General features: G+C 43.3%; 2 protein-coding genes across 6 annotated transcripts in view; both read left to right on the top strand.

Annotated features, from left to right (window-relative positions):
* Window positions 1-389: 389 nt before the first annotated feature.
* SNRPF (small nuclear ribonucleoprotein polypeptide F) lies at window positions 390-14663 on the top strand. Its single transcript, XM_056574301.1, has 4 exons — window positions 390-547; window positions 790-915; window positions 10979-11043; window positions 13679-14663. The coding sequence occupies exons 1-4, from the start codon at window positions 545-547 to the stop codon at window positions 13743-13745; spliced, it is 261 nt and encodes an 86-aa protein (XP_056430276.1). The 5' UTR covers window positions 390-544; the 3' UTR covers window positions 13746-14663.
* A 3374-nt stretch (window positions 14664-18037) lies between these two features.
* Window positions 18038-25614, top strand: part of AMDHD1 (amidohydrolase domain containing 1) — an 85217-nt gene continuing 77640 nt past the window's right edge. For 4 of the 5 annotated variants that reach the window (XM_056574299.1, XM_056574296.1, XM_056574295.1 and 1 more), the window contains exons 1-2: window positions 18038-18764; window positions 25348-25454. In XM_056574299.1, coding sequence (XP_056430274.1) covers window positions 18586-18764; window positions 25348-25454 — 286 coding nt within the window. In that variant the 5' untranslated portion in view covers window positions 18038-18585. Of the gene's footprint in view, window positions 18765-22803; window positions 23064-25347; window positions 25455-25614 lie in introns of those variants that run through there. The other variant, XM_056574297.1, reaches the window with a different exon arrangement.

The following is a 25614-nucleotide window of genomic DNA, read 5'->3' as shown; positions in this document are numbered from 1 at the left end:
TTTCCACAGCAGGAACACTGTTCCCATTAGCAGGACTGCTGCAGTTCCCTCACTTTTTTTCTCAGGACTTGACCCCTGCTCATATGGCTCTTTAGATGTTTTCACCGGGTTAATGCTAGGTAAGAAGCCCTTTGTAAAGAAGGCATCACTGTCTTGATGGTGACAGAGCCCCTAAGGATTTGGATTAGTCTTATACCTTACAGCAGGTGATACATTATCCTATATACAATCTTCATGGTTTGGGATTGCTCGATATGAGGGGACACCAAAAGGTTGTGTATCTCTATGCTATGACGTCTTGCAGTAGTGCGGTGGTGATGTCCACCAGGGGCGCTGTGAAGCGCTTACTTCTTCGTCCTTGTTGTAAAGCCTCCTACCACTAGTGGGCGCTGCTTCCGAGACTCCATTCTAGCTTACCGTCTACCCTCTAGTCAGCCATTTCCTGCTAGCTCCGGCGGCGTGTTCTACCGAGCGCTCCGAGGAGGAATTTTTTTGTAGTTTACGCGCGGTTGGTCTGTAGATCGGCGGCGCCTTCACTGGCATCATGGTGGGTAACCGGAGCGAGCTGAGGGGTGCTGTATTGTTGGAGGCGGAAGCAGTGTGTGCTACATGTGCGGCGCCATTCATTCATTCACTCCAGTGGAGGGAAATCGCGGGCACAATGGAGCCTGTATGTCCTGGCATTACTGATTCTACAGGCCCGGTGTGCCCGCCGATCCCCAGCACTGCGGGTGTATCACGTGCTTCTAGTCACATGTACTCTAGTCATCCTCTCTGCTTCTCTTTTAGAGTTTACCATTGAACCCCAAACCCTTCCTGAATGGACTCACTGGGAAGCCAGTGATGGTGAAGCTGAAGTGGGGGATGGAGTACAAGGGCTACCTGGTGTCTGTGGATGGATATATGAACATGCAGGTAAGATGCAGGCGGTGATAGAACATCAGTATAGGTCAGTGGTCTCTAAGCTGCAGATCTCCAGATGCTGTAGAACTACTACTCCCAGCATGCCCGGACAGCCAATGGCTGAGTCGTAGTTCTACAACATCTGGAGGGTTGCAGCTTTGTGACCACTGGCTATAGGTGCCTCACACATGAATGGGTATGTGTGTGTGAATCTAACCTTATAGGCCCAGATATATCAAACTGTGAGAGAGTGCTTTTCCCACAACAACCAATCATAGCTCAGATAACATGTTCTGGTAAAGTGAAAGCTGAGCTGTGATTGGTTACTATGGGAAAATCCCTCCACTTTCTCTCACTGAGTTTGATAAATCTGGGCCATAGTGTTTACCAGGGTCCCCTGTATGATCCAATTATATTGCCTTCAGGTCCTTTACTTCTAGGACAATCATCTGCACATGACCTTACCGCACAGCCCATCACTGGTTAAAGGGACCCGTCACCAGGTATTACCCTATGTAACTGGTGGCAACACAGACTAGTGTTTCCCAACCAGGATGCCTCCAGCTGTTGCAAAACTACAACTCTCAGCATGCCTAGTACGTCAAAGGCAGTCCATGCATTCTGGGAGTTGTAGTTTTGTAGCAACTGGAGGCTCCCTGTTTGGAATCACTGATATAGAGTAAGATAAGGCTTCTTACCAGGTGGAATGTCCTCCTGCCTGTCCCTGGTAGTGTAGAAAATGAGTTATAGGTGTCCCCCACAGTATGTTAATAAGCATTTGGTAGTCATATGGGGGTGTGGTATCCTCAAGTCACTGGGCGCCGGGCTGTAATGACTACTACTTAGGGTGTGTTCACACGGCCGTTTGCCCCCGTTCCGTTTAAAAAATAAAAATGGATTTAAAGAAACGGATAGAAACCATTTTTAATCCGTTTTTTTTTTTTTTTTATGATAAAATCAGCCACCTACAGACTCCTGCAGCCAGGACTAGTACTACTCCCATCATGAAACAGACTTTTTTCCATGGTGGGAGTAGTAGTTCCTGGCTGCAGGAGTCTGCCAGTGGCTGTGGAGAATACATTAGTGCTTGTACTACTACCTCCATCATGGAACAGACTCTGTTCCATGATGGGGGTTGTAGTACAGGGGCTGAGGGATTGATCGCACCGGGTCTCACTTCTGAGACCCAATCCGATCAGAAGTTATTAACCCCTTAAGGACTCAGGGTTTTTCCGTTTTTGCACTTTAGTTTTTTCCTCCTTACCTTTTAAAAATCATAACCCTTTCAATTTTCCACCTAAAAATCCATATTATGGCTTATTTTTTGCGTCGCCAATTCTACTTTGCAGTGACATTAGTCATTTTACCCAAAAATGCACGGCGAAACGGAAAAAAAAATAATTGTGCGACAAAATCGTAACTTTTGGTGGCTTCCGTTTCTACGCAGTAAATATTTCGGTAAAAATTACACCTTATCATTATTCTGTAGGTCCATACAGTTAAAATGATACCCTACTTATATAGGTTTGATTTTGTCGCACTTCTGGAAAAAATCATAACTACATGCAGGAAAATCTATACGTTTAAAAATGTCATCTTCTGACCCCTATAACTTTTTTATTTTTCCATGTATGGGGTGGTATGAGGACTCATTTTTTGCGCCGTGATCTGAAGTTTTTATCGGTATGATTTTTGTTTTGATCACTTTTTATTCATTTTTTTAATGGTATAAAAAGTGACCAAAATACGCTTTTTTGGACTTTGGAATTTTTTTGCGCGTACGCCATTGACCGTGCGGTTTAATTAATGATATATTTTTATAGTTCGGACATTTACACACGCGGCGATACCACATATGTTTATTTATTTATTTTTACACTGTTTTATTTTTTTATGGGAAAAGGGGGTGATTCAAACTTTTATTAGGGAAGGGGTTAAATGACCTTTATTAACACTTTTTTTGTTACATTTTTTTTTGCAGTGTTATAGGTCCCATAGGGACCTATAACACTGCACACACTGATCTCCTATGCTGATCACTGGCGTGTATTAACACGCCTGTGATCAGTGTTATCGGCGCATGACTGCTCCTGCCTGGATCTCAGGCACGGAGCAGTCATTCGTCGATCGGACACCGAGGAGGCAGGTAAGGGCCCTCCCGGTGTCCGGTCAGCTGTTCGGGACACCGCGATTTCACCGCGGCGGTCCCGAACAGCCCAACTGAGCAGCCGGGTCACTTTCACTTTAGAAGCGGCGGTCAGCTTTGACCGCCGCTTCTAAAGGGTTAATACCGCACATAGCCGCGATCGGCGATGTGTGGTACTAGCCACGGGTCCCGGCCGTTGATGAGCGCCGGGAACGACGCTTCATATCGCGGGAGCTGGCGCAGGACGTAAATATACGTCCTGCGTCGTTAAGGGGTTAAGCAGGGGAGCGGGCAGCATGTTCCGCAACCCTGCGATCACCGATGTATTTTACTTTAATTTCTAAATTCCCGCAGGGAGCTCTGAATGGCCCGTACTGAGGAGCCAATCAGGGCTCCCTGCAGGGATTTTTAAAATGGACAATGTATATTAAAAGTGCTGTGGAGGCAAGATATATAGCGCTATATATCTAGCCCCCCAGCGCATTTATACAGATATAACCCCCGCCAGCGCAAAAATATATACCCCCGCAGTATAGATGTGTGACACCCCCCCCGCCAGCGCATTTATAATGTAACCCCCGCCTGCGCCTTTACAATTATATACCCCCCACCAGTGCAATTATCAATACTATAGATTTGGCCCCCACAGCACTTCTATGTAATATGCCCCTGATGTATGAATAGTATTCTATCAGCTGCCGTCGGTGTGATGCTCTGTGAGTAAAATACTATTCACAGATATCGCTGCATTAATGACCTATGCGCCAGCGGGGGGGTCACATAAATGCTCTGGCGGGGGGTATATATTGATAAATGCGCTGGTGGGGGGTATATATTGATAATTGCGCTGGCGGGGGGTATATAATTATAAAGGGGCAGGCGGGGTCACACACACATATATATATATATATATATATATATATATATATATATATATATATATATATATATATATATATATATATATATATATATATATATATATATTAGGGGTGTGAATCGCCAAGAATATCGCCCACCTGGGAGCATTCATAGATCCCAATAGACGCCGCTGTCAGCTTTGACAGCGGCGATCTAGTACTCCGGGCTGCAAAATAAAATAAAACGCACTTTCTCTTACCTGCCAACGAGCCCCCGGAGCTCCGGTACAGGTGTTGGGTCCCCGGGCTGTATTCTTCTTACTTCCTGTTAGTCCGGCACGTCACATGGAGCTTCAGCCTATCACCAGCGGAGGCGGGACATCGCTGCGGCCGGTGATAGGCTGAAGCTCCATGTGACGTGCCGGACTAACAGGAAGTAAGAAGAATACAGCCCGGGGACCCAACACCTGTACCGGAGCTCCGCGGGCTCGTTGGCAGGTAAGAAAAGTGCGTTTTATTAAAAATTCCACATCCCTAAAAGAATCGATTCAAAAATATTTTGAATCGATTCTGTATCGGCAAATGAAAAATCGCGATTATCGCGAGAATCGATTTTTTCTTACATCCCTAATATATATATATATATATATATATATATATATATATATATATATATATATATATATATATATATATATATACATACACACACACATACATACTGCGGGGGTATATATTTTTGCGCTGGCGGGGGTTATAGCTTTATAAATGCGCTGGGGGCTAGATATATAGCCCTATATATCTTGCCCCCCACAGCGCTTTTAATATACATTGTCCATTTTAAAAATCTCGCAGGGAGCCCTGATTGGCTCCTCGGTGCCGGCCATTCAGAGCTCCTCGCGGGGAATTTAAAAATGAAAGTAAAATACATCGGTGATCGCAGGGTTGCGGACCATGCCGCCCGCTCCCCTGCTTAATAACTTCTGATCGGGGCTCAGAAGTGAGACCCGGTGCGATCAATCCCTCAGCCCCTGTACTACAACCCCCATCAGGGAACAGAGTCTGATCCATGATGGGGATAGTAGTACAAACACTAATGTAGCCTCCCCAGCCACCGGCAGACTCCCACAGCCGGGGAATTACTACTCCCATCATGGAACAGACTTGTTTCCATGATGAGTAGTAGTCCCACAACACTGCAGGCGTCATCTGATGTCACCTCTTTTGAGCATGCTCGGATGTAATTACGGATATTTTAAACCCGGGTGCAAACGAATGGCATTAAAGTTTCATCCGTTTGCCATAGACTTAAATGTTAAAATTATGATGTCCATGTCTTCTTCCGTTTTTTCACGGAAGAAAAAATACTGCATGTGCCGTTTTTTTTCTTCCATGAAAAAAACGGAAATGAGTGCGAGCAGGTGCACACGGATGTAATCGGATTGTAAAAAAATCCCATTGACATGAATGGGATTTTTTACAAACCATTTTTAATCCGTTTACAATCTGCAAAAACGGAGCTGAAACAGGGATAAAAAAAACGGGGGGCAAATGGCCGTGTGATTGATTACCCAAGCATCCAAAGTCACGTTCTCTTCACTGAAATCTCGTGCAGGCCCAGAAGCAGTGATATCCCTAAATATGAAGAGACTTCTGGTGCAGGAGTAATGATGTCGGGCTGTGCCTGGGCTGTCAATCCAGCCTCACTAGGTGAGATAAGAGCCTAAATAGGGGTAACTACTTTGGGATGCCTCAAGCCTACATTAATGCTTGAGCCTCATTAGCATACTGTACAGGACACTTATAAAAATAGTTTTGAACACTACTGTGGGTGGGAAGGAGGACACCTAGACATGGTGAGAAACCTTATTTTTACTTTTACTCTATGGCAGAGGATTGAGGGAGACAAAAAACCAAAGCATACTTGCCTCTATGCTCGCTTCCTATTCTGCACCACTGCCACTCCATGGAATAGTGAATATGATAGTTAAGGAGTGAGCACTGTTTTCTTTAACTGCCCCATCCCCTGATATGTAGGAATTTTGGCACAAGGCCAGAAAAAGTTTAGGTGTACCATACACTTTACATCCTTTCTTTCACGTAAACATCCAAGATTGTGTCAGTCAAGAATGCATGTATAATAAAGGCAGTGTTTCACCGAAGAACTTGGCATGCTGGAAAGTGTCGTTTTGCTACAGCCGGAGACATCCTGGTTGGGAAACACTGGTATAGGGAATAAACAGATCCCAATTAGTTTAGTACATCTCTCTTTGGTAGATTTGGCCAAGTTGACATGGCTTAGGGTTTTGTTTTTGCATGAGTTTGGATGCAAATTGCCTATGTGTGAAATACACAAGAAATATTCTTTAACCCCTTAAGGACACAGGGCGTATCCATACGCCCCCGTTTCCAAGTCCTTAAGGACACGGCGTATGGATACGCCCTGCGCATTTCCGGCCCCAGCCGCTAGCTGGAGGGGAGCCGGTGCCGGATGCCTGCTGAAATCGTTCAGCAGGGATCGCGGCATATCGCCCAGGGGGGGGTCATTATGTCGGCGATGGCCGCAGATCGCTGGACAATTCAGTCCAGCGATCTGCGGCGGATTCCGGGTCTCCGGTGACCCGGAATTACCGGCTGATCGGGGCTGTCTCTTTTTTTTTATCAAATTTGGGGATTTTTCACCAAGAAAGGATGCAAGTTACCACTATGTTTAAGTAGAATATGTCACGAAAAAACAATCTCGGAATCAGAATAAGTAAAAGCATTCCAGAGTTATTAATGTTTAAAGTGACAGTGGTCAGATGTTCAAAAAATGCTCTGGTCCTTAAGGTGAAAAAGGGCTCAGTCCTTAAGGGGTTAAGGACCAAGCCCATCTTCACCTTAAGGACCAGAGCATTTTTTGCACATCTGACCACTGTCACTTTAAGCATTAAAGTGTACCCGTCAGATCCAACAAAAAAAATGTTTTTTAAAATATATCACTCAGTACCTAATCCTGACCATGTACATCTAATTTTTGTGTCTTGCACCTTTATTTTTTTTTATTGCACTTTTAATTTAGCTCACTAGTCTGAATTCCTCTCAAAGGGAGGGGGTGTGGCCTCACTGTGCAGGTCTCCGCCCCCTCCCTCAGTATGCTATCTGCTCACATCTCCCCTAGCATTAGCAAAACTACAACTTCCAGCTTGTCCTCACTGACAGTAGGGACACAAGCTGACAGTGGGAGGATTTTTCCTCTAGCTGTGAGTCCTGCGCTCACAGCTGTCAATCAAGAAAGTGTGTCCATGACATAGGTGATGACGCATGGACACAGCAGGACTAGTATGTGTCCAAGCAGACGGGGGGGAGGGCAGTTGTTTGACTGGCTTTTTCAATATGAAATACTGAAAAATTTCTAATGAAAGCAACTGCAAAAATGTATTATCTGACAGTTCCCATTTAATAACTCTGGGATGTTTTTACTTATTAATTTGATTCTGAGACTGTGTTTTTTTTTTCATGACATTCTACTTTAGCATAGTGGTAAATTTCCATCGATACTTGCATAATTTCTTGGTGAAAAATTCAAAAATTTCATGAAAAATTTGAAATTTACCATTTTTTTAACTTTAAAGCTCTCTGCTTAGAGATGAGCGAACTTACAGTAAATTCGATTTGTCACGAACTTCTCGGCTCGGCAGTTGATGACTTTTCCTGCATAAATTAGTTCAGCCTTCAGGTGCTCCGGTGGGCTGGAAAAGGTGGATACATTCCTAGGAAAGAGTCTCCTAGGAATGTATCCACCTTTTCCAGTCCACCGGAGCACCTGAAGGCTGAACTAATTTACGCAGGATAAGTCATCAACTGCCGAGCCGAGAAGTTCGTGACGAATCAAATTTACTGTAAGTTCGCTCATCTCTCTCTGCTTGTAAGGAAAATAGACATACCAAATAAATTATATATTGATTCACATATACACTATGTCTACTTTGTTTTCATCATAAAGTTGACAAGTTTTTACTTTTGGAAGACATCAGAGGGCTTCAAAGTTCAGAAGCAATTTTTCACAAAATTTTCAAAATCGGAATTTTTCAGGGAACAGTTCAGCTTTGAAGCGGGTTTGAGGTGCCTTTATATTAGAAATACCCCATAAATGACCCCATTATAAACACTACACCCCTCAACATTATACAAAAGGACATTCAGAAAGTTTAACCCTTTAGGTGTTTCGCAGGAATAGCAGCAAAGTGAAGGAGAAAATTCAAAATCTAAATTTTTTTACACTACATGTTCTTGTAGACCCAGTTTTTGAATTTTTACAAGGGGTAAAAGGAGAAAAAGCCCCCAAAATGTGTAACCCAATTTCTCTCGAGTAAGGAAATGCCTCATGTGTGTCAAGTGCTCTTTGGGTGCACTAGAGGGCTCAGAAGGAAAGGAGCGACAATGGGATGTTGGAGAGTGAGTTTTTCTGAAATGGTTTTTGGGGTGCATGTCACATTTAGGAAGCCCCCATGGTGCCAGAACAGCAAAAAAAAAAAAAACACATGGCATACTATTTTGGAACCCACCCCTCAAGGAATGTAACAAGGGGTACAGTGAGCCTTCACACCCCACAGGTGTCTGACAAATTTCCGCTAAAGTTGGACGTGGAAATGAAAAATTAGATTTTTTTTTTCACTAAAATGCTGGTGTTACTCCAAATTTTTCATTTTCACAAATGAAACAACTGAAGGTTTGCAACAGCTGAAGGTTTGTGATGTGGCAAATTTTCCGCCGAAGCTCAAACTCCCAGTGGGAAACCCGCTATAAACCCCCGCCCGTGTGAATGTACCCTAAAAACACTACAATACAGTACACAAAATAAAAAGTAAAACACTACATATACACCCCCCCAAAACCCAGCATGCTGGGCGATGTAGTTATGCAATTGCTGGAGGCACACTTTTTCATAGAAAAAATGTGCCTCCAGCATGCATAAATTACCAAAGGGCATGCTGGGAATTGCAGTAGTGTGCCTCGAGCTGTTGCATAACAACTCCCAGCATGCCCTTTTGTGCAGGAGGCCAGCTTTACCTCTTACTGCTGTGCACACGTCGGATCCTCCCGCTGCTGCGGTCTCCGCTCCGGGAGGCCCCAATTCTGCTGGGGATTGGGGGCCCCCAGTCCAGGTACACACTACCGGCACTCTCCGGAATAGGAGTGTAGCGGGTGCCGTTAGGGACACCACCACAGCAGGCGTCCTGATTCGTCGGCAGTTACTGGCCGATGAATCAGGACGATCGTGAGGTGGCACCAATGCCACCTCACTCCTGCTGCTATAGGGTGATAGGTGCTGTGTCGGATGGCACCTAACACCCTTTTTTCCAGGTCCCGTTTGACCCAGAATCGTCGCAAATCGCCGATCTGAATTGATCGTCGATTTGCAGTGATTGCAGACATGGGCGGTCTCAGGGGTTTGCACAGGGTGCCTGCTGAACGATTTCAGCAGGCATCCCTGTCCGGTCCCCAACAGGTACGCCCTTGGTCCTTAACCTCTTAAGGACCCAGGACGTATGGGTACGTCCTGGGTCCCGGTCCTGCGATATAACGCAGGGTCATACGGTGACCCCACATCATATTGCGACGGGCCCGGCGTCATAGTGAAGCCGGGACCCGCCTCTAATAGCGCGCTGCACTGATCAGTGCCGCGCGCTATTAACCCTTTAAGCTGAGCCGAGCGGCTAAAAACGAAAGTAAAAGTGCCCAGCTAGCTCAGGGAGCTGTTCGGGATCGCCGCGATATAATCGCGGCATCCCGAACAGCTGTGGCACAGGAGGAGGTCTTCTTACCTTCTCCTGCGCTGTCCGCTCGCCGAATGAATGCTTCAAGCCTGAGATCCAGGCTTGAGCATTTAATCGCCGAAAACACTGATTGATCCATTCCTATGGAGATGGATAAATCAGTGTAAAAGGTCAGTACATGCATTGTTATAGCTCCCTATAGGAGCTATAATATTGCATAAGAAAAGTGTAAAAAAAAAAAAAAAAATCATTAACCCTTTCAATTATACCTTCCCCTAATAAAAGTTTGAATCACCCGGCATTTCCAAGAATAAAAAAAAAACAGTGTAAATAAACATATGTGGTATCGCCGGGTGCGGAAATGTCCCAATTATAAAAATATACTGCTTTTTAAACCGCACGTTCAATGGTGTACGCGCAAAAAAAATTCAAAAATCCAAAATAGCGCATTTTTGATCACTTTTTATAACACTAAAAAGTGATCAAAAAGTCTTATCAGAACAAAAATGGTACCACTAAAAACTTCAGATCATGGTGCAAAAAATGAGCCCTCATAGCGCCCTGAACGCAGAAAAATCAGTTATAGGGGTCAGAAGATTACCATTTTAAACGTATAAATTTTCCTGCATGTATTCATGATTTTTTTCAGAAGTAATACAAAATCAAACCTATACAAGTAGGGTATCATTTTAACCATATGGACCTACAGAATAAAGATAAGGTGTCATTTTTGCCCAAAAAATGTACTGCGTAAAAACGGAAGCTTACAAAATAGTGTTTTTTCATCAATTTTGTCGCACGTTGTTTTTTTTTTTCCCTGTTTCACCGTAGATTTTTGGGTAAAATGACTAATGTCATTACAAAGTAGAATTAGTGACGCAAAAAATAAGCCATCATATAGAATTTTAGTTATGATTTTTTAACGTTAAGGAAGGAAAATTGAAAATGAAAAAAACGGAAAAAGCCCGGGTCCTTAAGGGGTTAAGTACTAGGGAGCCAGGGTGTACCCATACGCCCGTGGTCCTTAAGGGGTTAAAAAGGCCACTAAATAGTAAAATACCGGGTCCTATATATCGGACATATGAAAGTTTTTTTTATAATTACAGGTATATTTGATGTGCAGAAGTTGAAGCTGCAGATTTTATGCTGCAAAGTTCAATGTAAACTAAATGACTGACCACATCTTAGGGAGCGTATTAATGGCAAGTCGTGAATTTGCAACAAGCTCCCATCTGACCTTAATCGTACAGCTTTAAATTTCCTCCATAGAGTTGTTCAGTTTACAGTAACCGTCTTATCTTACATTGTAGCTTGCAAACACTGAGGAATATATCGATGGTGCATTATCTGGACATCTCGGAGAAGTGTTGATAAGGTATGTGTTGTTGAATATTAGTAGAATGTTATATCCAATATTTTTCTGTGCTGAAAATTGAACATATGGATGTTTGTTTTACCTGTTTTCTCAGTTTGGGGTAGCATGATAAATAATCCATATGTTCTATATAAGGTAGAACACAATACTGATATAGAATGCGGCTTTTCTATTTAGAATAATACACTGAATCTATTTTATATTAAGTTTTATGTGAAAAAACATGACGGGTTAGAGGGCATTTGTCCAGATAAAGGCAATGGCAGGTAGCAAATATACTTCACAGTTGTTGTGGTAGGTACAAAGGTGGGGTCAGTGTATACTTTTCATAGGATAGGATGTAGGATGCCTATACATTTGGATTCTATTACTATTGACATGTATGGTGGATGTAAAAAAATAAAAACACACCATACTGCTTTCTTTATAGGTTAAAAAAACAATGGGGAGATCTTCATTGGCAACAGAAACTGCATAGACATCCTGTTTCAGCAGTATATTGCTGCACTTATCCCTACCATGGAGAGAGAAATAAAGTATAGCTGGCATAAGCATTTCAAACATAAGCCAAAACACTTTTTTTTTCTTCATTTGTATATTCATAGTTCTGTATATATACACTAAGGCACACATTATGTTTTAAGTTCTTATTTTTGTGTACGTATGTTAAAATGTAATGTGAATAGAGCCATAGAGAGATCAAATCATTGCAAGAAACCATGACTGAGTTGTTCATACCAATAGAGAAGAAAGGACAGCACCTTGTGTAATTACCCTTGGTGTTACTGACCCTGTTTAATGGTCACAAATGGAGGATAGGTAGTCAAGATGGCCGCTCACCTTGGCCAAAAGAAAGATTTCTCCTATTGCCCCAACTAGTGGGGAAGCAGGTTGAGGAGAAAGCTGCTCAGCTTGTGAGGATACAGAAGATTGAGGTTACCCGTCCTGTCACTCCAATAAGAAAGTAGAATCAGTAGAGGGTATTCCAATGCCTAATGCATATGTTTATTGAAAAGTATAATGATAAAATAGCATGTTTCAAGGGTTTAGTCCCCCTTCAGAATGTCAGCCTGACAATCTGAAAAGGGGGAACTGAACCCCCGAAACACTTTTTTATTATACTCTTCATAAACATATGCTATAGGCATTGGAATACCCTCTACTGATTCAACTTTCTTATTGGAGCGACGCTGCGCCTGATAGAGGCTTTTTGCTTCATTTTAATCGTGTGAGTTGCTTAGTCAGTGTTCAGCTCACGTTTTTGAGTAACTTTTCTCAGAGGACCGTTTGAAAGCTGCAAACTAACTTATTGGGAGGACTAGCTCCTCCACTTTACTCTACTCTAAATCTCCCCTATACTTTCCTACATTGTAAGGGTTTTAGTAAGGCTGGGTTCCCATTACGTTTTCCCCCATACGGGAGCGCATACGGCAGAGGGGCGCTAAATATTTGCGCTTCCGTATGTAATCCATTTCAATGAGCTGGCCGCAGTGAAACGTTTGGTCCGGTCGCTCATTTTTGCCCCGTATGCGCTTTTACAACCGGACCTAAAACCGTGGTCGACCATTGTTTTAGGTGTGGGGGAAAAGCGCATACGGGGCAAAAATCAGCCGACCAGACCGAACGTTTTACTGTAGTCGGCTCATTGAAATGGATTACATACGGAAGCCCATAGAAAGGCATACGGGAGCACAAGTTTTTAGCTCTCCCCTGCCGTATGCGCTCCCGTATGGGGGAAAACGTAATAGGAACACAGCCTTATACAGTGAAACTTTTTGTGAACACCACCCAAAAAAAATTTGGTCTTCTATGGGGGTGGTTTTCTTAAAGAAAATGGCCAGTGTGCATATTGTAGGGTGGACTGAACATTTGTCACACACAACCAGTCTGAATAAGGGGGTGGTCTTTCAGAGAGGTTCCACTATACCAATGGTCTTCAACCTGCGGACCTCCAGATGTTGCAAAACTACAACTCCCAGCATGCCCGGACAGCCGTTGGCTGTCCGGGCATGCTGGGAGTTGTAGTTTTGCAACATCTGGAGGTCCGCAGGTTGAAGACCACTGCACTATACCATCTTAAATTTTGACAATATAAAACTATACCAGTCAGATGAATTATGCACAAAATGTATTGTTTTGTTGTGGTGCATGCTGTTAGATATGTGATGCATTTTGCCAGACATGTTAGTCAACAGTCACGCCTCCATTGAGCTCCACTAAAGGGAGCTCGGCCACGAAAAGACAGGCGTTAAGTGGAGAAAAAAAATACCAGACATGCATTACAACTCCCTTAAAACAATGGGCACCTGACAGACCCCATTCAAGTCAAAGGGTCCTTTTGGCTTCTTTGCCTAAGATGTACAAAGTGTCTTGCGCATAATAAATTTGGTAAACTGCATGTCAGTTTTATTTATTTATTTTTTTGTGCAATAAAAGGCAGGATTCTATCACATATATCTTTGTAAATCTTCTCTGTTTTAGTTAATTCATCTATTCTAGCTACTCGGGTGAAAATGTAGTAAAATAAGGTAGCTTTGTCACAGCTTGGGTTTATATGAATATGTATATTATCATTGATTTACTAAAAAAAATCTTATAAGAATAACTTGCATTTTAACATATTCTTTTTGTGCAGATGTAACAATGTATTGTATATACGTGGTGTAGAAGAAGAGGAGGAAGATGGTGAAATGAGAGAATAAACCAATTTTCACATTATTTTTGTACATTTTTTTAAACTTTTTTTGTTGCTGAACATTTTCTGTTTACAATAAAAGCTATTGTAATATGTCTCATTCTGTATGTATCTATTATCAGATTAGCTTTGTAGCTCTTTAGTGCCACCTATAGGTGGCTGTCTTGTTAGTCAAAGTCCAACCTTCTGCAGAGTCTGACGGCAGCAGTAGGTGACAATACCTGTGCAGGACACATCCAACGGAGGCCGATTGCTATTGCACTCCTTATGTTAAATAAAAAATATTTCTAATAAACTTTGTTTAAAAAAAATGAATGCATTGATGGGGCGGAGCGTGACGTCACCCGGGGCGGGGCCGTGACGTCACAATGCTGCGGCCCCCCATGATCGCCAGTAATCGGACCCAGAGCAAACATGCTCCGGGGACTGATTAGAACAGGGTGCTGGGTGCATGATCATGTGGGTCCCCAGCGGCGGGACCTCCGCAATCAGGCATCCTAGCCCCCTATCTATGGATAGGGTATAAGATGTCTTAGCGCTGGAGTACCCCTTTAAGCCTATGCTTCTACTAACAAATTATTCATTTATTTATTCAAGTATTCTCTTAAAATAAGCTCTAATAAATAAGATTATTGTATTAAAGTGGATAAGCGTCAGATCTCGGGGGGGTCCGGCCGCTTTGATGGGTCCGCCAAAGAGACCTGAGTGCTCCAATAGGAATGAATGGAGCATGTGCCATCCCTAGCGTGTGCTGCTGCTGCTTGGGGCCCATTCAGGAGATCACTGTGGGTCCCATCAGTCGCCCCACTCCCCACGTGATCAGACATTTATCCCCTCTCATGTGGGAAAAAAAAGATGTTACTTTTTGCTGCACAACCCCTGTAATGAACCCAGCATGTCAATACAAGTTTACCTCTTCACTGTCTTAATCTTTGGTTTTCGTTTTTCAGTAGAAATTCTACTAGAATGAGATTTTAACAATTTAATATCCGCTACTGATATCCAGGCATTTAACATCCACAGGATAGACCTTCAATGGCTGATCAGCAGGGTGCCGACGCACACAGCACTCCCGCACGCCAGCTGTTTGGCAGAGCCGCCAGTCCAGCACATACACAATAAATGGCTGGAAACCGTCAGCTCTGTTCATTGTGTAGTGGTGGCGGCGGCGGCGGCGGCATCGGGTCATTACAGTGCATCTCTCATTCACATCAGCTGTGTTTAATGTTATGCTAGTTGGTGTACATACTGGTCTCATTCACCCTATGTTTATGGGTTTCCTCCAACACTCTAGATAAGAACATTATGATTACAATGGCTGTAGTGTTTGTTGCAGCCATATCAATCAGATTGTGATCCCCATTGTAGTGACATATTATGACATTCTGTTAAATCTGCTGGTAAAATGACCTAGTGGAGGATCTTCTACTTTGAGGAGCAGATGATTTACGACGATGTAAATATCTCTGATAGCTTCCATCTAACCCAACAATAGAAACAACTATCTTCCATTAGTGGACCGCTTTTGGATTTTCTAGCTTCCGCCCCTGTAGGGATCATGTATTTTTTGTCCAACACATAAATGAAAGGCTTGTTTCATGTAACTGGTACTCCGTAAGAGTCTCATAGCAAAACCCCATTCATTTAGGACTGTACTCATTTATGATCTCCCAGTAGTGGTGGGTGCAGCTAAACACTTTGGGGAGATTTTATCATAAAGGCTTGTTTTAATTATGGACAATAAAATTATGTTGACTAGAGAGTCCACCCAGGTGATTTTAGTACATCAATATCCATAATTTTATTGTACATAAAAGTAACCTGCTGTGCTCACCCACCCTGTTGCTCACTAATTTTAGGTACATCAATGTACACATACTTTTGTCTCTGGAAAAGTACACCCCTGTAATAGGGCTGGGCGGTCTGACCAAATCAGCGTATCACGGTATTTTTGTAACTTTCGGCAGTTCCACGGTATGTAACGGTATTTCCCCCCCCCCCCCCCCCCCCCCCAAAATTATCAGCCCAGCGATGCTCTAGTCTGCAACAAACATGAGGATGAGGAGGGCAGCACATGCGGGTGACATGTCAGTATTTACCCCGATGGGGACAGCGCTGCGCTGATAATTAATTGGGGGGCAGAACAGCGCTCGTGGGTGACTCGTGATTAGTTCCTTGATGTGGGGGCAGCGCAGCGCTGGGCTCATTCATTCCCTAGGGGGAGGGGCCCAACAGGTATTGCGGTATGGGTTAAAATTCATATCGTGCAGCACAAAAATGTCGGTATTCGGTATGAACTGGTATACCGCCTAGCCCTACCCTGTAATCACCTACCCAGGGGCTCACCCATCCCTGGGATCACCCACCAAGGTGCTCACTAATTTTTGCTACCTCAAAGTATGCATTTTTATCAAAGTACACCCCTGTGAGCACCCACCCAGGTACTCACTAATTTAGAGTATGCATAATTTTTTGTACGCCAAAGTACACATACTTTTTAATACGTCAAAGTATACCCCTTTGATCAACCAACTAGAAGCTCACACACTCGTGCGATAATCCACCCAGGTGCTCACCAATTTTTAGTATATCAAAGCACGTCTAATGTTTTGTATCTCGATGTACACATAATTTTTGTATGGTAAAGTACACCTCATGATCACCCACCCCTGTGCTTCTGATTAGAGATGAGCGAACTTACAGTAAATTCCATTCGTCACAAACTTCTCAGCTCGGCGGTTGCTGACTTTTCCTGCATAAATTAGTTCAGCTTTCCGGTGGGCAGGAAAAGGTGGATACAGTCCTAGGAAAGAGTCTCCTAGGACTGTATCCACCTTTTTCAGCCCACGGGAGCACCTGAAAGCTGAACTAATTTATGCAGGAAAAGTCATCAACTGCCGAGCCGAGAAGTTTGTGACGAATCAAATTTACTGTAAGTTCGCTCATCTCTACTTCTGATAATCTATCTTTGTGCCTGTGCTCACTTAAACATGTTAAAGCACCCTATGCAATAAAATATGTTCCGAAGACAGAGTCCGCTAGTGAGGATGATGACCCCTTCTCCCTCCTGCCATCCTTAATGCTTGCTCTCTAGTGATGCTGAAGAGCCCCAAGAAGGCTTTAGATGATAGTCACTGCAGTGGCCCCTGAGTCACCTGACATTTGTTTCCTGACCCCCATGGAAAAACTCTGAAGACTATGTACCCCAAGTCCCTGGGCTCCCTGGAAATACAGGGATACTGTTTGATACGGCAGGGCTCATAGAGAAGGGCAATATTAAGTTATTTCTCTCTGATGAGCTGATGTTGGCACAGACTAATCTCTAAACTAACCAAATGATCTAAAAAATCCCCAGCTTTACCTATACTCAACCCCACAGGTAGATTCCTGTAACTGAGGTAAAGATGGCTAAATTCTGAGACCATAACTTAAACATGGAGCTACGCGTAGGACCCATTTTGAGACCATCCTCCGGTTTCTCCATTATAAAAACAATGAGAAGTGCCACCCCAAGATGCCTCCAGTTTTGACAGGCTGCATGAGATAAAGCCCCCTCCTAGATCGTTTCAATGTCAAGTTTTCCCAGGCATATACCCCAGACAAGAACATCGATGGGTCCCTGGTAATTTTTCAAAGGAGGCCAGTACCTGTGAAGCATGGCAGGAAGATATGCAAGTTATGTGAGAGTTCATCAGGGCCAAAATTGAACCCGCAGAATGCCCTATTGTCTGAGAAGTATATATTAATATAGTGTGGAAGTGTGCACCCATTGTTGGACCAGGGTTACCACCACTACCTGGATCATTTCTACACCAGCCCCCCCCCCCCCCCCCCCAATATTCATATGCCTCACTTCCAGAAGTAAAGCGGCTTGTGGCGCTGTAAGGAAAAATCAGAGAGGCCTCCCTAGGCCACTGCTTTAGCAAACACTGAGAAAAAAATAGGAGTAAGGCAGTGTGCAGTGACACCGTATTGTGTGTCAGGTATAAGAGAGACGTCTTTGTACTGAGCACAATACATGGTCATGCCACCAAGCCATTTACTGCATGTGTAACCATTACAGAAGTCCACAAACTAGTTTGCATCTTGGATTATAATAAATTCATGGGAGAGGTGGATTTATCAGACCAGGTGCTTAGGCCATAAAGCGCCAAGCGGACGTCGAAGATGTGGTACAATAAATTAGCTGTGCACATAATACAGATGACATTATACAACAACTTTGTACTGTACTGTTATGCAAGTCAGAGGAGAGCCTTCCTGGAGTTCCAATAGATGGTTATCAAGGCCTTAATATTTAGAAACCAGGAAGTGGTTCCCCAGGGCAACATTGAAATCACCCACACTGGGAAGAAGGGATGGACTCAAAAAAGGTGCAAGGTCTGCTTTAAAAGGGGGATCGACCGGATTGCACTATTTATTTTCCTTTTACCTTAAAACTATTCCAGCACAATCCATATTCCAGTATGCTACGCCTTAATTTAATTGTACCGTGAAAGCATTCCAGCAAAATCCGTTCTCCAGTAGGCCCTGGACAGTCCTTCCCTTTTGAGCTCTGCCATGTGCCCAGGCTGCATATGTCGTGACCCAGAGCAGTTACACCTTTGCTACTTGAACTCTGTTCGGGTGGTTTGAGTTCCCCAATGTGCCCATCTCTATGATAGGTCTGAGTCCAAATGTAATTCTGATATAAAATTGTATCTAATGTGTTGTCAGCGTTATCAGCATACTGTCACTTTAACTGGTGTGCAAGGTATAACTGTTTTCAACTGTAAGGGTAGGGTCAAATGTAGCATGTCCGCAGCAATCCGCTACTACGAGCAGACACACAGTGATCCGTGAATTGCATGCACAGTGTACTCGCAGCCGCTCTCGGCCTAGCTCAGGTAGCAACCATGATGTCTGTAAGTGAAGGTACTGGTTATCCTCGGTGCTACACGTCTCCCTGTGAAAGACTAGTGTCTGGGGTCCCTTGGTGGGATACTCTCCAGTCAGTGGCATCACCACTATACCCAAGAAAACACAGGTGAGGGAGAGAGACTTCTTTTTGCCACGGACTGCCCTGTGAGGATCTCAGCAGTGCGCTCTTAAAGTGGTACTCCGCCCCTAGACATTTTATCCCCTATCCAAAGGATAGGAGATAAGATGTCTGATCGTGGGGGTCCCGCCGCTGGTGCACAGAGGGAACTTTGCTGCCGGATGACTAGCGATGCAGCGCCGGAGGCTTGTGACGTCACCCCCTCCCTCTCAATGTAAGTCTATGGGAGGGGGCATACTGGACACCACGCCCCCTCCCATAGACTTGCATTGAGGGGGCTTGGCTGTGATGTCACGAGCCTCCAGTGCCTCATCTGGCATTCTAAACGAACGCTGTCGCTGGGACCCCTGCGATCAGACATCTTATCCCCTATCCTTTTGATAGGGGATAAGATAACTAGGGGCGGAGTACCCCTTTAAATTAGAACTCCCCCAGACAGAGCCAAGTCTAGAGTCTGAAATTCCCAGTAATCGTATATTAGTCAGTCAAGTCAAAATCCAGTCTAAAATTTTCAGTCTTAGTCTTCAGTCAGCTTCAGCATAAGTCAAGTCTAAAAGTAAAGTAACAACATACTGGAAGTCCCACAATTGCCTTAACGTCTGTGACTGTGGGTACTCACCAGGTTCCTCTGCTCCTATGTAATTTTTACCTCAAGTTTTTCAAGTGAATTGTCTATTGTATGTTACGGATCTGCTGCTAGTTTAGTATAGTTTAAATGGGCACTGTCAGATTTAACCTCTTCAGGACGTGGGGGATATGCATACGCCCTGCATCATGAGTCCTTAAGGACGTAGGGCGTATGCATACGCCCGTGGGAATTCCGGTCCCTGCCGCTAGCCGGTTGGGGACCGGACCAGGATGCCTGCTGAAATCATTCAGCAGGCATCCCGACACATCGCCGAGGGGGGTCCTGAGACCCCCCCATGTCGGTGATCGCAGAAAATCGCATGTCAATCCAGACATGCGATTTTCTGCTATTCCGGGCTGATCGGGTCTCTGGTGACCCGATCACCCGGAAAATAGGGATGATCGGAGCTGTCAGTGACAGCCCCGATCATCCTGAGGGATAGAAGCAAGGTCGCAATGCTGTGATCTCCTCCTATCCCCTGCCATTGGTCACTATTGAATTCTGACCAATGGCAGCGCACGACAGTGGGTTGCCATGGAAACCCCCCCCGGATGTCAGGCAGAACGGGGGGAGAAGATGCGTGGGGACCTGCTGATCATCGCTGAAGACTGCAGAGATCAGCGGCACAGGTAGGGAAGCGACGGTGGGGGGGAAAGGAAGGGGGCAGTAAAGCGATCTTTACTGCTGCATTCCTAGTGGTTGCCAAACTACAACTCCCAGCATGCCCAGACAGCCAAAGGCTGTCTGGGCATCCTGGGAGTTGTAGTTTTGCAACATCTGGAGGGTAACAGTTTGGTGACCACTGTTACAGTGGTGCCCAAACGGTAGCCCTCCAGATGTTGCCAAACTACAACTCTCAGCATGCCTAGACTGCCCAGGCATGCTGGGAGTTGTAGTTCTGTAACATCTGTCCCTTCAGATTTTGCAATTTTTATGAAAATTTTGAAAATTGCTGCTCTACTTTGAAGCCCTCTAATTTTTTCAAAAAGTAAAAATATGTCCATTTTATGATGCCAACATAAAGTAGACATATTGTGTTTGTGAATCAATATAACATTTATTGGGAATATCCATTTTCCTTACAAGCAGAGAGCTTCAAAGTTAGAAAAAAGTAAAATTTTCATGAAATTTTGTGATTTTTCACCAAGAAAGGATGCAAGTAACGACGAAAATTTACCACCAAAATAAAGTAGACTATGTCAGAATCAGAATATTCGGTAAAAGCATCCCAGAGTTATTAATGCTTAAAGTGACCATGGTCAGAATTGCAAAAAAGGGCTGAGTCCTTAAGGTGAAAAAGGGCAAAATGTTAAACTTTCTAATATACATCATAAGAAAATTGTATTTCCTTTTTATAGACACACAGACAATAGCTGCAGGAACAACATTTTTTTCACCCAAAAATATAAAAAAATGTAAACCACTGCATATTACAAATATACATATAATATAAGATATTATCTACATTGTATAAAAAGTTTTTGTTAAAGGAGTACTCTACCGTCGACTATTCCTCCTCTGTTGTACGTGGGCTGAAAAAAAAATGAAAATAAACTTTCACTCACCTTCCTGCATTCCCCCGGAGCGCCGCTACAGCTGATTGGTCCTCCGGTCCTGTCTTCTTCCGTGTGCATGGATCGTCACACGGCGCTCAGCCTATCACCAGCCACAGTGATGTCCTGCCACGGACGGTAATAGACAGAGCACCATGTGACGATCTGTGCACACGGAAGAAGACTGGACCGGAGGACCGATCAGCTGCAGCAGCGCTCCGGGGGAACGGAGGAAGGTGAGTAGAAGGTTTTTTGTTTTTTTTCAGCCCTGGCACAACGACAAGTACACATTAAATTAAACAAAATATGGAATATTTATGACATTTAATTTGTGTAAATGTCATAAATGTTCCATCTTTAGGATCCTCATATACTAGGAGAATTTGGGTCCCCTTATGCCTTTTTCAGGCTTCCAATGAGTAGGGGCTGAGATATCGAGGTCATTATGCATGTGTTATGGCACTCTCCCTTGTAGTTTATAGGGATTGCGAAACTAGGTTCACACTACAGAATCTCTGGAAAGAAAAATCCAACCTGGAGATTCCGAATAAATCAATCAGGACCGCACATACATTCCTGTCCCCATAGACGGCAGTATATTCCCGGCAGATTCCGCCAAAAGAATTTTTGTGGCGAAACGTCTGCCGCTGGAATTTCATAGTGTGCACTGTGCAGCGAAATCCCATTGCCAGCAATGAGATTCTGCTGCACTGGAATTTCCAACTGGAATTCAAAGTGAAATTCCCCTTGGAAATGTGTGAACCTAGCCTAACTGTTATTAACTACAATAGAGAATGCTATGCACATGCATGCTTTCTTTATCTTCAAATAGGGATTCTGCATCCTCCTAATAAATGGGAGACCCCGATGTGGACCCTGCACCTATCAGACATTTAGGACAGACACCGTTACTTAGCCATACATATGTGAGATAACAATGCCCTTGGGATAGGGTACAGTCTTACACTGTGGCCCTCAGACCAGAAGAGGTTTGTACTCTGCTGATGTAGGAGAACACTGAACACTAGAGGGCGCAGTATACACACTGTTTAGATTGAAAGGAAAATTCTCTAAGGCTAAGTTTCCACTTGTTTTTTTTTCTGGCAATTTTTGGAATACTGCCACTGCAGTCAGAAGTGGATCCATAAGGGAGGAGAAGTGTAAGTCCTTCCTTTATATGTCCTATTCCTTTTGAATACACTTCTGACTTTGGCTCAAAAACTGCAGTGGCAGTATTCCAAAAACTGCCCAAAAAAAAAGCCAAATCTAAGTGGAAACTTAGATTTGGCCTCATTCCAACAGCAGTACTTTGTGTATCTGTAATTTGCGGAACCTAATAGTATAATGGAAATATCTATACTTCTCCAGGGTTTTACAATTTATTTTGTTATATTACAAAGACTGATGCAAACACTGAACAGAATACTGCAGTGTTAATGAGGTCTACACTGTTAAAGGGGTACTCCGGCCCTGAGACATCTTATCCCCTATCCAAAGGATAGGGGATAAGATGTCTCAGGGGCGGAGTACCCCTTTAAAGATTGCCTACATAAGCATGTTTCCTAATGTAACAAGGATAATGTGCCAACAATAATTACGTGGGATGTCAGGCTGTGTTCACACATTCAGGTTTTAATTGCAATTATTGAATACAAAACCAGGAACAGATGATAAATAAAGGACACGTACAAAGGAAAAACTGAGACTTTTCTTTTTTTCCAATCCATTTCTGGCTTTCTTTTAATTTACTGCAACTAAAAACCTGAACGTGTGAACAAGGGCAGAGAAAAGGGGCAACTGGGAAACCTCTTTATTTCTACTCCAAAATGTATGGGTGGTTACAAACCTCACCTGTCCCCTATTACTGCTGATCTGTGAAGCCTTTGTACAATGCAAACACATGCTGTGCTCTACTGAGGAGGAACTGGACATTTAGAACAGAACACTCTGGCAGGCTGCAGCTATTAAAATGCTTGGCAAATTCAGACTTTTGCTGGAAAATGCAGAACAATTGGTCGTCATATGTCAGAAAGAAGAAGAGTTCCTGCTCCTGGAGGGAATGCAACATCTAGCAGTGCTGGAGAAAGCCAGCCTTGTGGTCGGCAAGTAAGTCTCTGTTTAGTAATACTTTTGTGTCATGCCTGCAAAAACCTTCAAAGACCATAAAAAAAATATAAAAAAATATATAAAGTCATGAAATCAGTGGACATGTATATCAGTATAATATGGATATGGATATGGACTTGCTTTAGATCAGTGCAGCATGTAAAAGCTTCTGAGATGTCCATAGAATAAAATAAGCTATACGTCTGAGTACTTACATTTTTACCTTTCTCAAATACAACTAGAGAAAAAAAAATCTCAATCTCATTACTATTTTTTTTGTTATTCTTTGTATAGGGAGCCTGTCATCAGTTTTATGCTGCTCAAACCGTGGGCAGCAAAAAAAACCTATGCAGGCAGTCCGATGCTAAGATACTATTTAAAGGGGTACTCCGGTGGGAAAAAAAATTTTCATATCAACTGGTGCCAGAAAGTTAAACAGATTTGTAAATTACTTCTGTTAAAAAATATTTTTCCAGTACTTATTAGCTTCTTGATGCTTCAGAGGAAGTTCTTTTCTTATTCTACAGAGGAAGTTAAGTTGTTCTTTTCTGTCTGACCACAGTGCTCTGCTGACACCTCTGTACATGTCAGGAACTGTCCAGAGCAGGAGAGGTTTGCTATAGGGATTTGCTCCTACTCCGGACAGTTCCTGACATGGACAGAGGGTCAGCAGAGAGCACTGGGGTCAGACAGAAAAGAACAACTCAACTTCCTCTGTAGTATAAGCAGCTGATAAGTATTGGAAGGATTAAGACAGCAATAGACGACTATTCATGTGGACACCAGATTTTTAATTTCTGCACCAGATGTTTCTGGTGCATAAATTCTGCTATGTAAACAGCACAGCAGAATCCCATTAAAGCAATGGGCTGCTGCGGAATCTCCATGCAGAATTTTAAATGCAGAATTCCACACGGAATTTCCGTCTTGTGAACATAGCCTCAGAGTAATCCTATTTAAACCCCTTAAGGACAATGGACGTATATTTACATCCATTGCCCGTTCCCGTTTTATGAAGCGCACTCAGCTATCAGCAACCAGGACCCCCAGCTTATGCCAGACATCGCCAATCACGATGGCGGGAGGGCCCTTACCTGCCTCCTCCTCGTCCGATCGGTGCCTCGATGTTCCAGTCAGCCTATGGCATAGCATTGTTCAGGGTATGTAATCTAAGGATTGCATGTAATAGTCCCCTATGGGATGCATGTAATAGTCCCCTGTTTAGTAGTTAATTTTATAGGTGCCACGCCCCCTCCCATAGACTTTTTCATTGAGGGGGGGCAGTGTGACGTCATGACCCCCACAGCCCACACCCAGCTTTCGGAACAAAAATGTTCCAAACGCTGGGGCAGTGGAGTACCCCTTTAAAGTCCATTTTAACATAATGGCAAGCTCAACGTGTGGTGTCAACCCAGCCAATAAAGGGGTTCTCCGCTGCCCCAGCAATCAGAACATTTTGTTCTGAACGCTGGGTGCGGGCGGCGGGGTTGGATAGGGGGATAAGATGTCTAGGGGCGGAGTACCCCTTTAAGTGTACCTGTCATTTCAGGTGACTTTTCAGGAGAATATGCCCTGTGTGCATACATGAGGATCAGCATTATATATGGCCATTATTTTACCTGTATATGGTATTTTTTCAGCAGATTTATGCTCTGCAGGATTTGGCTATAATTTTTAGCTCCCTCCTCCCACTCCATGGACTTAAATTGCTTGCCTTGCAGACACAGGACAAAGCTGAGCTGATCCTCAGAAGGAGGGAAAAAGTTTTGATAAAAGGAGAAAGAAGCATTTTTTGTCTAATAAGATATATTAGAACGTTTATTGTATTCACTTGTACTATTCATCTATGCAAAGTTTGTTCAAATGCCAGTGCCTGTTTAAAAGTATTCATGCCATTTGCTATTGAAGTAAGCTTAAAGGGGTATTCCAGGCCAAAACTTTTTTTTATATGTCAACTGGCTCCGGAAAGTTAAACAGATTTGTAAATTACTTCTATTAAAAAATCTTAATCCTTCCAATAGTTATTAGCTTCTGAAGTTGAGTTGTTGTTTTCTGCCTAACTGCTCTCTGATGACTCATGTCATCAGAGATTAAGATTTTTTAATAGAAGTAATTTACAAATCTGTTTAACTTTCCGAAGCCAGTTGAGATAGATAGAGATATATATATATATATATATATATATATACATATATATATATAATATGGTTTTGCCTGGAATACCCCTTTAATATAGACATATGATATGATCCTCAGCTGTATAACATAACCTTGTTGTTTGTAGTGATGGTTTCATAAAGGCTATAGGACCCACAGAGGCTATACGTAGCCAATTTTCACACGCAGAATTTGAGACTGTAATTGACTGCTCAGGAAAATGTGTTCTGCCAGGTAAGTCATGTTCCTTGACATAAACCTCTCAACAACCATGTCTCATTTTTCTTTTCTTTATTTTTTGCACACAATATACATTATATATTTCAAGATCCACAAAAAAAAGGAAACCGAAAATGGTTAATAGTTAAGTTGTCAAATAATCACGCAGCCAACA

Source organism: Hyla sarda, chromosome 4, assembly GCF_029499605.1.
Source record: "Hyla sarda isolate aHylSar1 chromosome 4, aHylSar1.hap1, whole genome shotgun sequence".
Taxonomy (NCBI): domain Eukaryota; kingdom Metazoa; phylum Chordata; class Amphibia; order Anura; family Hylidae; genus Hyla; species Hyla sarda.
This window is presented reverse-complemented; position numbering and strand designations above follow the sequence as displayed.